At 55.1% G+C, this 13,376-nt stretch overlaps 1 protein-coding gene across 1 annotated transcript in view; it reads left to right on the top strand.

The window, feature by feature from the left end:
* Positions 1-1,222: 1,222 nt before the first annotated feature.
* LOC100550063 (maestro heat-like repeat-containing protein family member 1) overlaps positions 1,223-13,376 on the top strand; it is a gene marked incomplete at its 3' end in the record, with an annotated part of 31,449 nt that continues 19,295 nt past the window's right edge. The window contains exons 1-12 of the mRNA XM_010728112.3: positions 1,223-2,776; positions 3,788-3,919; positions 4,006-4,168; positions 5,299-5,397; positions 6,916-7,067; positions 8,109-8,249; positions 8,524-8,616; positions 9,185-9,263; positions 11,011-11,124; positions 11,271-11,344; positions 11,590-11,709; positions 12,671-12,778. Of these exons, the coding sequence (XP_010726414.2) occupies positions 2,648-2,776; positions 3,788-3,919; positions 4,006-4,168; positions 5,299-5,397; positions 6,916-7,067; positions 8,109-8,249; positions 8,524-8,616; positions 9,185-9,263; positions 11,011-11,124; positions 11,271-11,344; positions 11,590-11,709; positions 12,671-12,778 (1,404 nt within the window). The remainder of the gene's footprint in view (positions 2,777-3,787; positions 3,920-4,005; positions 4,169-5,298; positions 5,398-6,915; positions 7,068-8,108; positions 8,250-8,523; positions 8,617-9,184; positions 9,264-11,010; positions 11,125-11,270; positions 11,345-11,589; positions 11,710-12,670; positions 12,779-13,376) is intronic.

Below are 13,376 nucleotides of genomic sequence, written 5' to 3'. Positions count from 1 at the left end.
TCTTGTAGGGTCCTGCAGTGGGGTCTGCAGAGGTCCTGTGTGGTCCATTGGGGTCTCATGGGGTCCTTGGGAGGGATTCAAGAAGTCCTTGAGGGTCTTGCAGGCTCTGTAGAGGGGTTCTCTTGGGGTCCTTTGAGGGAGGTCTGGAAGTCCTTGAGGGTCTTCTGGGGTCAATAGAGGGACCTGGGGGGTCTAAGTGGGGTTCGTGAGGGTTTTGTGGAGTCCATGGGGGTCCCATGGGGTCCATGAGGGGATTTCATGGGGTTGTTGGAGGGGTCCTGAAGGGTTTACAGGGATCCTGTTAAGTCCATAGGGGTCTCCTGGTGTCCTTTGGGGAGAGGGCAGGGAGTTCTTGAGGGTCTATTTCTAAGTGGACCATGAGGGGATTTGTAGGGTACATGTGGGTGTTTTGTGGGGTCCTTTGAGAGGGGATTCAGGAAGGCCTCGAGGGTCTTGTGGTATCTATAGAGGAGTCTTGGAGGATCTCATGGGGGTCTCTGGAGGAGGAGGGTCTAAGGGGGATCCATGAGGGTCACGTAGAGTTTTGGGAGGTCCAAGTGGGACTTTCAGGGGGTCCTAGGGGGGGTCTCATTGGGTTCCTGAAGGGTTTTCATGGGGTCCATGAGGGTCTCATGGGGTCTATGGGGGTCTTGTGGGGCCCATATTGGTGTCTTACGGGATCCTTAAGGGGGTTCCAGGAAGTCCTCAAGGGTCTTGTGGGGGCTGTGGAAGGGTCTTGGGGGATCTCATGGCATCCTTGGGGGGGTCTCATGGAGTTCCTGGGAGGGAGTCTAAGGGGGTTCTAAGAAGGTCTTGTGGGGTTTCTGAGGGTTCCTCGTAGCATCCATGGTGGTCCCGTGGGGTCCATGGAGGAGTCTCGTGGGGTCCGTGGGAGTTGCATGGGGTCCACGGGGGGTCTTGTGGATTTGGCGGGGGCTCCCATGCCCCATCCCATGTCACCTTGCAGCACGGCAATGCGTTCCGAGCAGAGCGTTTGGAGACAGTTTGTTCTGAAATCAATTAGCCTTATTATGACGGCGGCCCTAATGAGTAAAGCGCTGCTCCAAAATAACAATTAACCTCTCACGGCTGAGTCTCCACCCAGTGCACGTTAATGAGTGAGAGCTGGGTTGGGGGGAGGGAACCTGAGGGGGTTCAACACTGAGCGGAGGGTCCTGCATCGGGGTTTGGGGGGGAAACAGCTGCACAGACCTGAGCAGGTCGGAGCTGAGCTGCTGGAAAGGAGCTCTGCAGTGAAGGACCTGATGGTCCTGGAGGTGCCCAGCAGGTGACCAGCAGTTGACTACGAGCCAGCAGTGTGCCCTGGTGACCAAGAGGGTCAATGGTTGACCAACAGTTGACCAATGACTGACCGTGACTGGAAAGAAGCTCTGCAGACCAGGACCTGGTTGTCCCGGTGGCCAAGAAGGCCCATGATTGACCACGAGTCAGCAGTATGTTCTGCTGGCCAAGACAGCCAGCGGTGAGCCCTGGTGACCAGCAGGGCCAACAGATGACCAGCAGTTGAGCAGTGGTCCACCATGAGCCAGCGGTGAGCCCTGGTGGCCAAGAGGGCCAGTGGTTGACCTATTGGTTGACCACAAGTCAGCAGTATGTCCTGGTGGTTAAGACAGCCAGTGGTTGACCAACAGTTGGCCAATGGTTGACCACGAGCCAACGGTGAGCCCTGGTAGCCAAGAGGGCCAGTGGTTGACCAACAGTTGACCAATGACTGACCGTGAGTGGTAAGAAGCTGTGCAGACCAGGACCTGTTGATCCTGGTGGCTAACAGGTGACCAGGGGTTGGCAACAAGCTGGAAGCATATTCTGGTGACCAAGAAGATCCAGGATTGACCACGAGGCAGCAGTATGTCCTGGTGGCCAAGAAGATCCATGATTGAGCACGAGGCAGCAGTATGTCCTGGTGGCCATAGAAGATCCAGGATTGAGCACGAGGCAGCAGTATGTCCTGGTGGCCATAGAAGATCCATGATTGACCACGAGGCAGCAGTATGTCCTGGTGGCCATAGAAGATCCATGATTGAGCACGAGGCAGCAGTATGTCCTGGTGGCCATAGAAGATCCATGATTGAGCATGAGGCAGCAGTATGTCCTGGTGGCCATAGAAGATCCATGATTGAGCACGAGGCAGCAGTATGTCCTGGTGGCCAAGAAGATCCATGATTGAGCACGAGGCAGCAGTATGTCCTGGTGGCCAAGAAGATCCATGATTGACCACGAGGCAGCAGTATGTCCTGGTGGCCAAGTCAGCCAGCAATGAGCCCTGGTGACCAGTAGGTCCAACAAATGACCACCAGTTGAGCAGTGGTTGACCACGAGCCAGCAGTGAGCCTTGGTGGCCAAGAGGGCCAAGGGAACCCTGTGGTGCATTGCCAGAGTGCAGCCAGTGGGGCAGGGAGGTGCTGCTCCCCTCTGCTCTGCCTTGCAGGGCACTGCTGGAGCGCTGCATCTTGTTCAGTGTCTCCTGGTTTGGAAACCCGCACTGACTGCAGGGGAAGCTCATATGTAGATCCCTTCCAGTTGGATTTCTTTGGTGCTGAGCCCTGCAGAGAGGTTTTGCTGTTGGGATGGGAGCTGGGAGATGTGCTGAAGCATCTCACCTTGCGCAGGGCTCGCCACCACCCTGATGGACGCCACGACGGACAAGGAGCCGCTGGTGCAGGAGCAGATCTACAACGCTCTGTGCTACCTGGGGGAGGCCGAACCCGAGGAGATCCTGCAGTGCTGCGACGAGTATCTGCGGCAGCACGACAAGGTGGGCACTGCGGGGGGAAGGGAACCAGCGTGAGGACTGGGGAGGGGGTTTGTAGGTGGGAAACATCTGGGAAATGCCAGCCGGTCCCTCCTGCTGCTCCCTGGCTTGTGGAAGGAAGGGATGCCGTTCAGAGGGACCTCAGTGGGATTGAAAGGTGGGTCTGGGTGAAGCTGATGAGGTTCAACACAGCAAAGTGCAGAGTTTGGCACTTGGGCCAGGGAATCCCAGGCGTTTATACAGACTGTAAGGAGCGGAGCTTGAGAGCAGCCCTGCAGGGAAGGACCTGGGGGTCCTGGGGGGTGAAAAACTGAACGTGAAGCAGCAGTGTGCTCTTATAACTCGGAAAGCAAATGGGATCCTGGGCTCCATCAGCAGAGGGGTGGCCAGCAGGGACAGGGAGGTGATCGTCCCCCTCTGCTCGGCTCTTGTGAGGCCCCACCTGCAGCTCTGCGTCCAGGGCTGGAGCCCCCAGGACAAGAAGGACAGGGAGCTGTTGGAGAGGGTCCAGAGGAGCACAGAGATGAGCAGGGGGCTGCAGCACCTCCACTGCGAAGCCAGGCTGAGGGAGCTGGGCTCGTTCAGCCTGGAGAAGAGAAGCTGCGGGGTGACCTCAGTGCAGCCTGCGGGACCTGAAGGGAGCCTGCAGACAGGAGGGGATCAGCTCTTGGAAAGGGGAGATAACAGCAGGACAGGGGAATGGTTGGAAGGTGAGGGAGGGCAGATTTCAGTTGGATGTGAGGGGGAAGTTGTTTGGTGTGAGAGTATTGAGGTGCTGGAACAGCTGCCCAGAGAGGCTGTGGATCCCCGTCCATCCCTGGAGGTGTTCAAGGCCAGGTTGGATGGGGCCCTGGGCAGCCTGGGCTGCTGTGAGATGTGGAGGTTGGTGGCCCTGCATTGGTGGGGGGTTGGAGCTTCGTGATCCTTGTGGTCCCTTCCAACCCGGGCCATTCTGTGATTCTGTAAGGGATGTGTGATGTGTCCCACACAGCCACCTCTATCCCTCCCTCACAGCTGGCCTACCCGCACCGCGTCATCATCCTGAAGGCGATGGAAACGGTGGTGAAGAACAACATCTCCAGCTTGGACAAAAGCACGGCGAAGGCGGTCATCTTCCTGGCATCCAACGAGATGACCAAATCGAAGGTGAGAGCTGAGGGGCTGCGGTTGCTGCTCCCTGCAACGCCGGCTTGCGCTCAGCAAAGCGACAGCCGTCCCTTCCCGGCACACAGGAGGTGGTCTGGGAATGGCAGCAGGCAGCCAGCAGCGTGCTGGTGGCCGTCGGGCAGCGCTTCATCAACAAAGTGATGGAGGAGGTGCTCACCAAGTTCCAGCCGGGCATCCTGCCGCATTACTTCGTCATGCAGACCTTCGCCAACCTGGCGGTGTCCAACGGTGAGCCCACCCTCCTGCATCTGGTGTGCGTGGTTTTGGTCAGCATTGGGTCGGCACAGGGTCAGCATTTGGGTGGCGTTGGGTTGGCGTTGGTTTGGCATTGGGTCGACATTGGGTTGGTGTTGGTTTGAAGTTGAGTTGGTGTTGGGTTATATTGGGTCAGCATTGGGTTGGCACTGGATTTGTGTTGGGTTGGTGTTGGCCCTGCCTGTGGCGGGGGGGTTGGAGATTCATGATCTTTGAGGTCCCTTCCAACCCTGGCCATTCTGTGATTCTGTGGTGTTGGGTTAGTGTTGACTTGGAGCTGGGTTGGTGTTGATTCAGTACTGGGTTGGCACTGGGGTGGTGTTGACTCGACACTGGGTCAGCGTTGGTTTGACGTTGGACTGGCATTGGGTCGGTGCTGGGTTGGCACTGGATTGGTGTTGGCTCGGCGTTGGGCCACTGTTGGGTTGATGCTGGGTTGGCATTGGGTCGATGTTGGGTTGGCATTGGGTCTGTGCTGAATCGGCATTGGTTTGGCATTAGATTGGCACTGGGCTGGTATTGGATTGGCATTGGTTTGGTGCTGGATCAGCGTTGGGTTGGGTTGGTGTTGGGTTGGTGTCTGGTTAGCACTGAGTTGGCACGGGGTTGGTGTTTGGGTTGGCTTTGAGTCTGTATTGGGTTGGTGTTGGGTTGGCGTTGGGTTGGTATTGAGTTGGTGTTAGATTGGCACAGGGATGATGTTGGTTCGGTGCTGGGTTGGCACTGGTTTAGCATTGAGCCGGTGTTGAATCGGTGTTGGGTTGGGTCAGTGTTGGATTAATATTGGGTTGGTGATGGATTGCTATTGGATCGATGTTAGGTTGGCACTGGGTGAAACTGCAGTATGCTGGGTCCTTAAAGACCGTGGGGTCATGGGATGGGTGGGATGGAGGGGTCCCTGAAGGTCGTAGAGCCATAGAATGAGTTGGTTTGGAAGGATCCTTAAAGACTCTACAACCACAGGATGGGTTGGAACGGATCCCCAACGCCACCCCTGCTGTGGTCTGGCTGCCCCCCACCATCTCAGGCTGCCCAGGGTCCCATCCATGGCCTCGGGCACCTCCAGGTGTGGGGCACCCACAGCTCCGTGTTTCCTCCCGCAGTGTTCGGGATGGTGCCTTTCCTCAACTCCATCCTGGGGACCATGCTGCCCATGCTGGGGATGGCCAAGCAGGACCACATGAAGTCTGTCTTCTGCTATGGTAAGGCAGCTCTGCTTCTCTCAATACGGTGGGGATTTTGGGGGGGGTTCGGGGGGATTTGAGGCACTTCTTGGATAGGGAAGTGATAGGGAGCGGTGCTCCTGGGCGTCCGGGGGCAGGGCTGGCTCCAGGAGGGGTTGAACCATCAAATCACAGACAGGACAAAGAGTTTCACTCTAAAAAAGGGGAGATTGAGATTGCATGAAAGGTCAAAAGGTTTCTGGGAGAAGGGCAGTGAGGCACTGACACAGACTGACCACGGTGCGCCGGTGCTCCGTCCCTGCAGATGTTCCAGGTCATGGGATGGGGCTCCGAGCACCTGGTAGAGCTGTGGGTGTCCCTGAGCACCGTAGAGCCATGGGATGGGTGGGTTGGAAGGATCCTTAAAGATCATAGAGAACAGAATGCTTGCTTTGGAAGAGACCTTAAAGATCACAGAGCCATGGCGTGGTTGAGTTGGAAGGGTCCTTGAAGATTACAGAGCCATAGAATGAGTTGCATTGGAAGAGTCTTCGAAAATGATAGAGCTGTGAGATGGTTGGGTTGGGAAGGTCCTTAAAGGTCATAGAGCCATGGAATGGTTGGGATGGGGGGTTGGGCCTTGAAGATCATGGAGTCATGGAGTGTTAGAGTAGGTTGGGTTGGAAGGGTCCTTCCAGATCAAAGAATGAGGGACTGGTTGAGTTGAGAAGACCTCCGAGCCCCACCCCTGCCGTGGGCTGGCTGCCCCCAGCTCAGGCTGCCCAGGGGCCCCACCCGACAGCCCTCGGGCACCGTGCAGGGATGGGGCACCCACAGCTCCGGGCAGCAGTGCTGGGGCTGCACCGCCTCTGGGTGAAGGATTTCCCCACGTCTGACCCCAAATCTGCCCCCACTTTGGGGTTCAAGACGTTCCCCCTGTGCCTTCACCCCCGTACCACCACCCCATTCTCTGCTGTAGCCCCACTCTGGTGGCTGGGAGGCAACCAGCAAAGAGGAGGAGCCCGAGTGCTGTGGGGCATCAGAACCCAGTGGGGCAGGGAGCTCTGAGATGGGGCAGAGGATACCGCAGCTGGAGAAGCCCAGCTGTGCTCTTGGCAATAAGGGAGAGAAATGCCTTCCAACCCAGCGCACTCTGGCAGTTCTTTGATCTTCAAGGACCTTTCCAATCCAACCTGTTCTGTTATCTCATGGCTGTATGACCCTCAAGAACCCTCCCACCCAATTCAGTGCTTCCATGACCTTTCAGAACCTTTCCAACCCACCCATCCCATGGTTCTGTGATCTTTCAGGACCCTTCCAACCCAACCATCCCATGGCTCAGTGATCTTTAAGGATCTTTCCAATCCATCCCTTCTATGACTCTGTGATTTTTTAAGGACCCCTCCAACCCAACCATTCCACAGCTCTGTGACCTTTCAGGACCTTTCCAACCCAACCATTCCCCAGTTCTGTGATCTTTAAACACCCAACCCACCCAACACCCTCTGCCCCTCGAAGTACCCGAGGACTAACCTGACCCCATGCTCTGTTTTGCAGCCCTGCAGCACTTCAGCGAGAGCATCCAGGAGTACGTGGCCAACCTGGACCAGGCCCCCGACCCCACGGTCAGGAAGGACACGTTCTGCAACGAGATCTTCAGTGCCTACGAGGTGCTCTTCAACAGCTGGCTGCAGCACCGGGAGCCCAAGGTGTGGGCCAAGGAGAGAAATTAGGAACGATTTCAATCCCAAAACAGCATTTGAGTGCTGGCATGGGCTGCGCGGGGGGTGGTGGGATCACCGTCCCTGGAGGTGTTGCAGAAATGTGGGGATGTGGTCAGTAGGGATGGGTCGGTGTCGAGTTGGGGGTCTTGGAGGTCTTCTCCAACCTTAATGACTCTGTGGGTCTGTGTAGGGTCATGGTGGGATGAAGTTGGAGCAGAGGATCGTAGAGGTCTTCTCTAGCCTTAATGACACTGTGGTTCTATTTAGGGTCATGGTGGAATAGGTTGGGATTGGATTTGGGGGATCTGAAAAGTCATTTCCAACATTAATGACTATGGTTCTATTTGGGATACCTATGGTTCTATTTAGGGTAATGGTGGGATGGGTTGGGGTTGGATTTGGGGATCTAGAATCTCTTTTCCAACCTGAATGACTCTATGGTTCTATTTAGGGTCACGATGGGATGGGTTGGGAGTGAACTTGGTGGTCCTGGCAGTCTCTTCCAACCTTAATGACTCTGTGGTTCTGTTCAGGATCACAGTGGGATGGGTTGGGGTTGGAGCTGTGTGTCCTGGAGTTCTTTTCCAACCTTGATGATTCTATGGTTCTATTTAGGGTTGCAGTGGGGTGGTTTGGGGTTGGACCGGGTGATCCTGGAGGTCTTTTCCAACCTTACTGATTCTATTGGTCTGTTTAGGGCCACGATGGGGATGGTTTGGGGTTGGACAGGGTGATCCTGGAGGTGTCTTTCAATCTTAATGATTCCATGATTCTCTTTAGGGTCACGATGGGGAAGGTTGGGGTTGGACTGGGGAACTTTGGAGGTCTCTTCCAACCGGAATGACTCGATGGTTCTAATGAGGATTCACAATGGGTTGGGATTGGGGTTGGACTTTGGGGCCACGTCGTGTTGGGGTTGGATCTGCTGATCTTTTTGGCCCAAAGTTACGGATTCTCTGATTCTGTGCTTGTGCTGCGCCTTGCAGGATCCACCCTGCCCTCATTAACGCTCGTTATCCCCCGCAGCTCCGGCTGGCGGTGGTGGAAGCTCTGGGAGCCATGAGCTACCTGATGCCCGGCGAGAAGCTGGAGGACCAGCTCCCAAAGCTGATCCCGGCCGTCCTCTCCCTCTACAAGAAGCACACGGAGTCCTTCTACATCTCCAAGGTGAGCACGGAGCTGCGTATGGCCATGGGGGGAGCGATGGGAAATGCCCCGAGAACCCGATTGCTCTGAGATCATCTCATCCCGACACTGGGCTCAACCCGTGCACAGACCCATCTGCCCACGCCGTGTGCCTGTCCCCAGTGGTGGGAGCTGTGGGGTGGGCTTCAGCCCGTCCCCCTTCCGCCCCCCCCGGCTCCGCTCCCCTCCTGCAGCGCTGAGGAAGGGACCCTCCTTCCAAGTGTGAGTTTTCAGTGTTCCCCCCTTCTGATTCCAGAGCCTCTGTCAGATCCTGGAAGCTTCTGTTGACATCGGCAGCCGCAGCCTAGACGTGCAGCTGGATGCTCTGCTGGGCACCCTGCACCCCCAGGTAGGGGTGGGGGGCAGCAGGGGGGACATGGGGCAGCGCGCTCACAGCTCCTGGGCTCTGTTGGGGGCCCCTGCTGTCATGTCCTACTCTCCCCAAATCAAATGCTGACCCCATAAGGACCTTGTAATCCCCCCTGACCCCGTAAGAACCCCATAAGGACCCTATAAAAGCCCCCTGACCCATAAGAGCCCTGCAAGTACCCTATAAAGCCCCCCTCACCTCTTAAGGACCTCATAAGAACCCCAAAAGGACCCTATGAAAGCCCCCTTGCCCCCTAAGGACCCTATAAACCCTTCCTGACCCCGTAAGAACCCCATAGGACTCTTTAAGGACCCAATAGGACCCCATAAGGACCTTTTAACCCTTGTTTGGGTAGCACGTGGATGGGCCAACTCATTCTGGAGGGAGAGCAGGGGGGCACAGCAGAAGGCATTGGGCTCCTGATGGACCCCCTACCCCTGGGAAGTGCTGCCCTGCTCCCACCTCGTGCTTGGTGGGTGGGGAGCACCACTAGGTGCCAACACTGGGGATGCTGTCACCCCCCCCAAGCCCACCATTAATCCTCCAGATCTGTACTCCTGCTGACCCGGCTGTGCCCCTGACTGTCAAAAACCACACAGAGGTCCTTCGGTGCTTCACTGTGCTTGGTAAGGGGTGGTGTGACCCATCTTGGGGCGTGGTTGGGACCCCCTCTTTGGAACAGGACGGCTGAGGGTGATGGTTGAGTATTGGAGCTGGCTGACCAGGGAGGTGGTGGGGGTCACCATCCCTACAACTGGTCAGGAACCGGAGAGATGTGGCACTTGGGGATGTGGTCAGTAGGATAGGTTGGAGGTCTTGGAGGTCTCTTGCACTCTGAATTGGTCCATGGTTCTATTTAGGGTCATGGTGGGATGGGCTGGGTTGGTGTGGAGGATCTCGGAGGTCTTCTTCATTCTTAATGAGTTTATGGTTCTATTTAGAGTCATGGTGGAGTAGTTTGGGGTTGGATTGCGGATCTTGGAGGTCTCTTCCAACCTTAATGTTTCTATGGGTCTGCTTAGGCCATGGTGGGATGGGTTGGAGTTGATCTGGGGGATCTTAGAGGTCTCTTCCAACTTCGGTGACTCTGTGGTTCTATTTAGGGCTGTCATGGGGATGAGTTGGGGTTGGACTTGGAGATCTTGGAGGTCTTCTCCAACCTTAGAGAATCTATGTAGGGGCATGGCGGAGTGGATTTTGGGTTGGACTGGATGACCTTGGAGGTCTTCTCCAGCCTTAGTGACTCTGTGGTTCTATTAAAGGTAATGGTGGTGATGGATTGGAGTTAGACTGCGGGATCTTGGAGGTCTTCTCCAGTCTTAATGACACTTAGGGTCATGGTGAGGATGGGATTGGGTTGGATTGGATGACCTAGGAGGTCTCCTTCAGTCTTACTGACTCTATAGTTCTATTTAGGGTCACGATGGGATGGGCTGGGGCTGGACTGAGGGATCTTGGAGGTCTTCTCCAACCTTAGTGGTTCTGAGGTCCGTGCTGGCTGCAGCCTTGCAGCCAGGCTGGCAAAAGCTCAGTGTGCCCAGAACACATCATTTGCTGCAGCTCTTTGGGGCACCGCTCGGGGCCACCTCAGCTCCCTTTGGGGCACACCAGCCCCTTCCACAAACGTAGGCAGGAGTCTGGGGTCAAATCTTTCCTCCAAATCATAGAAACTTGGAATGAGTTGGGTTGGAAGAGCCCTTAAAGATCCAAGAGCTGTGGAATAGTTGGGTTGGAAAGGTCCTGAAAGATCAGGGGGTTGAACTGAATGATTTCTGGAGGTCCTTCCAACCCTACAGTTCTGAGATTCTGCGATCATACAGCCATGGTTGGGTTGGAAAGGTCCTTAAAGATCATATAGCCATGGGATGGTTGGGTTGGAAGGGTTGTTAAAGGTCATAAAAGCACAGAATGAGTTGTGTTGGAAGAGACCTTATTGATCACGGAGTCTTAGTGTGGTTGGGTTGGAGTGGTCCTTACAGATAATAGAGCCCTGGAATCGTTGGGTGGGAAGGGTCCTTGAAGATCATAGAGCTGTGGGGTGGTTGTACTGGAAGGGTCCTTACAGATTATAGAGCTATGGAATAGTTGGGTTGGAAGAGTCTTTACAGATCAAAGAGCTGTGAAGTGGTTGGGTGGGAAAGGTCTTCGAAGATCATGGAGAGCCATGGAGTGGTTGTTTTGGAAAGGTCCTTACAGGTCGTAGAGCGATGGATTGGTTGGGTGGGAAGTGTCCTTTCAGGTCATAGAACCAAGGAGTGGCCCCAACCCCAATCGACCGTGGCTTTCTGACCCCCATGGGGCACAGTACCATGGGTAGAGTCCATTGGGACGCAGTGCAACGCATTCCCCATTGCTCCCTTTGCCGTCCCGCAGCCTGCTCCTTCCCTGACCGAGTGCTGACCTTCCTCCTCCCAAAATTGGAGAGCAGCAGTGAGAGGACGCGCGTGGGGACGTTGCTCATCATGAGACAGATCATCAACAGTGCCCGTGAGTACGGTGGGAGCTCTGAGCATCCATCAGCGCCATCCCGGTGCCAAACGGTGATGGGGTTGGGTGGAGGAGGAGGAGGAGGAGGGAGGGGGCAGAGCTGTGTCCTCAGCATCACCGACCTCGCAGCGTCCTTCTTTTTGCAGCCTCACAGATGGAGATTAAAAAGCCCTTTATCCTTTCTTCGATGAGACTTCCCCTTCAAGACAGCAACAACAAGGTGAGCAGAGGTGGTTTCCCAAAATTCAGGGGTTTCCCAGATCCCCTCCCCCATCCCTGGAGCTCCTCAGCCGGTCCCAGCACTGCCTACTGGTTGGACTGGGCAATCTTGGAGGTCTTCTCCATCATTAATGACACTTTGGTCCTCTGCGTGGGCAGCACAGTGGGGGTGGGCTGCTGGTCGGACTCGGCGATCGTGGTGATCTTGATCGTGATTCCAACCCCGGTGACTTCTTGTGGTTGCAGGTGAGGCGTGCCGTGGTGCAGGTGATCAGTGCCATGGCTCACCACGGCTACCTGGAGCAGCCCGGTGGGGAGGCCATGCTGGAGTTCCTGGTGCGGCAGTGTGCCCTGCCCTCGGATGCGGTAAGGATCTCGTGGCCCCTCATCCAACCACACCCATCCTACAGCTCTGTGATCTTTCAGGACCCATCCAACCTAAGCTTTCAGCAGTTCAATGTTTCTGATCTGTAAGGACCCTCCCAACACAACCCATCTTATAGTTCTGAGATTTTTCAGGACCTATCCAAGCCAACTGTTAAACAGTTCTATGGTTCTGATCTCTCAGGACCCTTCTCACCCAACCCACCCTATAGTTCTATGATCTTCCAGGACCCTTCAAACCCAACCGTTCAGCTGTTCTATGTTTCTGACCTGTAAAGACCCTTCCAACCCAATCCATCTTACAGTTCTGGGATCTTTCAAGACCCTTCCAACCCAACCCATCCTATAGTTCTGGGATCTTTCAGGACCTGCCCATGCCAACTGTTAAGCAGTTCTGTATTTCTGATCTATAAAGACTCTTCCAACCCAACCCATCCTATGGCTCTGTCATCTTACAGGACCGTTTCAACTCACCTCATGCTATATTGCTGTGATTTTTCAGGACCCTGCCAACACAATCTATCATATAGTTCTGTCATCTTTCAGGACCTGTCCAGGCCAACCTTTAAACAGTTCTGCGTTTCTGATCTATAAGGACTCTTCCAACCCATCCAATGGTTCTGTGATCTTTCAGGACCCTTCCAACCCATCCTATAGTTCTGTGATCTATAAGGACCCTTCCAACCCAACCCATCCTATAGTTCTCTGATTGTTCAGGACACTTCCAACCCAACTGTTCTGCAGTTCTATGATTCTCTGACCTTTCAGGACCTTTCCAACTCAACTGTACAGCAATTCTGTGACTCTCTGATCCATGAGGACCCTTCCAACCCAATCATTCAGCAATTTTATGATTCTCTGATCTTTCTGGACCCAACCCTTAAGTGATTTTATGATTCTCTGATCCATAATTCGGGGTTTTGATGACTTTCCCTCCCCGCAGCCCCAGAAGCCGCTCCCGGATGCGGATGACCCCACGAGTGACAGCGTGCGGAGCATCAGCGTCAACACGCTGCTCCTCCTCAGCACCACCGTAGATCGGATGAACAACGTGAGTGTGTGTCAGTGTCCCATCACCCGGTGCTCTGCAAGGATGTCCCTTCCTCTGTCACAGCCGTTGTCACCATCCCATCCCCTCTGAGCGCTGGAATCACCGAGGCTGGAATGGACCTCCAAGGTCATCCAGTCCAACCGTCCACCTGCTGTTAATATTTCCCCACTCAACCAGAAAACCCCACTTTGTCCTTTGTCGGGAACTGGAACGGGGAAGTGGCGGTGGGGTCATCGTCCCTGGGGTTGTTCAAACAGGGGAGCTGTGGCACTTGGGGACATGTTGAGTAGGACGGGTTGGAGTGGGGTCAAAGATCTTGGAAGTCTCTTCCAACCTTGATGACTCTGTGGTTCTAATTAGGGTCACGGTGGGGATGGGTTGGGGATGGACTCGATGACCTTGGAAGTCTCTTCCAACCTTAATGACTCTGTGGTTCTAATTAGGGTAGTGGTGGGGATGGGTTGGGGATGGACTGGATGACCTTGGAGGTCTCTTCCAACCTTAATGACTCTGTGGTTCTAATTAGGTAGTGGTGGGGGATGGGTTGGGGAGTGGACGTGGATGACCTTGGAAGTCTCTTCCAACCTTAATGACTCTG

The sequence above is a fragment of the Meleagris gallopavo genome, unplaced genomic scaffold (assembly GCF_000146605.3).
Source record: "Meleagris gallopavo isolate NT-WF06-2002-E0010 breed Aviagen turkey brand Nicholas breeding stock unplaced genomic scaffold, Turkey_5.1 ChrUn_random_7180001954424, whole genome shotgun sequence".
In the NCBI taxonomy this organism is placed as follows: domain Eukaryota; kingdom Metazoa; phylum Chordata; class Aves; order Galliformes; family Phasianidae; genus Meleagris; species Meleagris gallopavo.
Note: the sequence above shows the minus strand (reverse complement) of the source record. Positions and strands in the feature narration are given on the sequence as shown.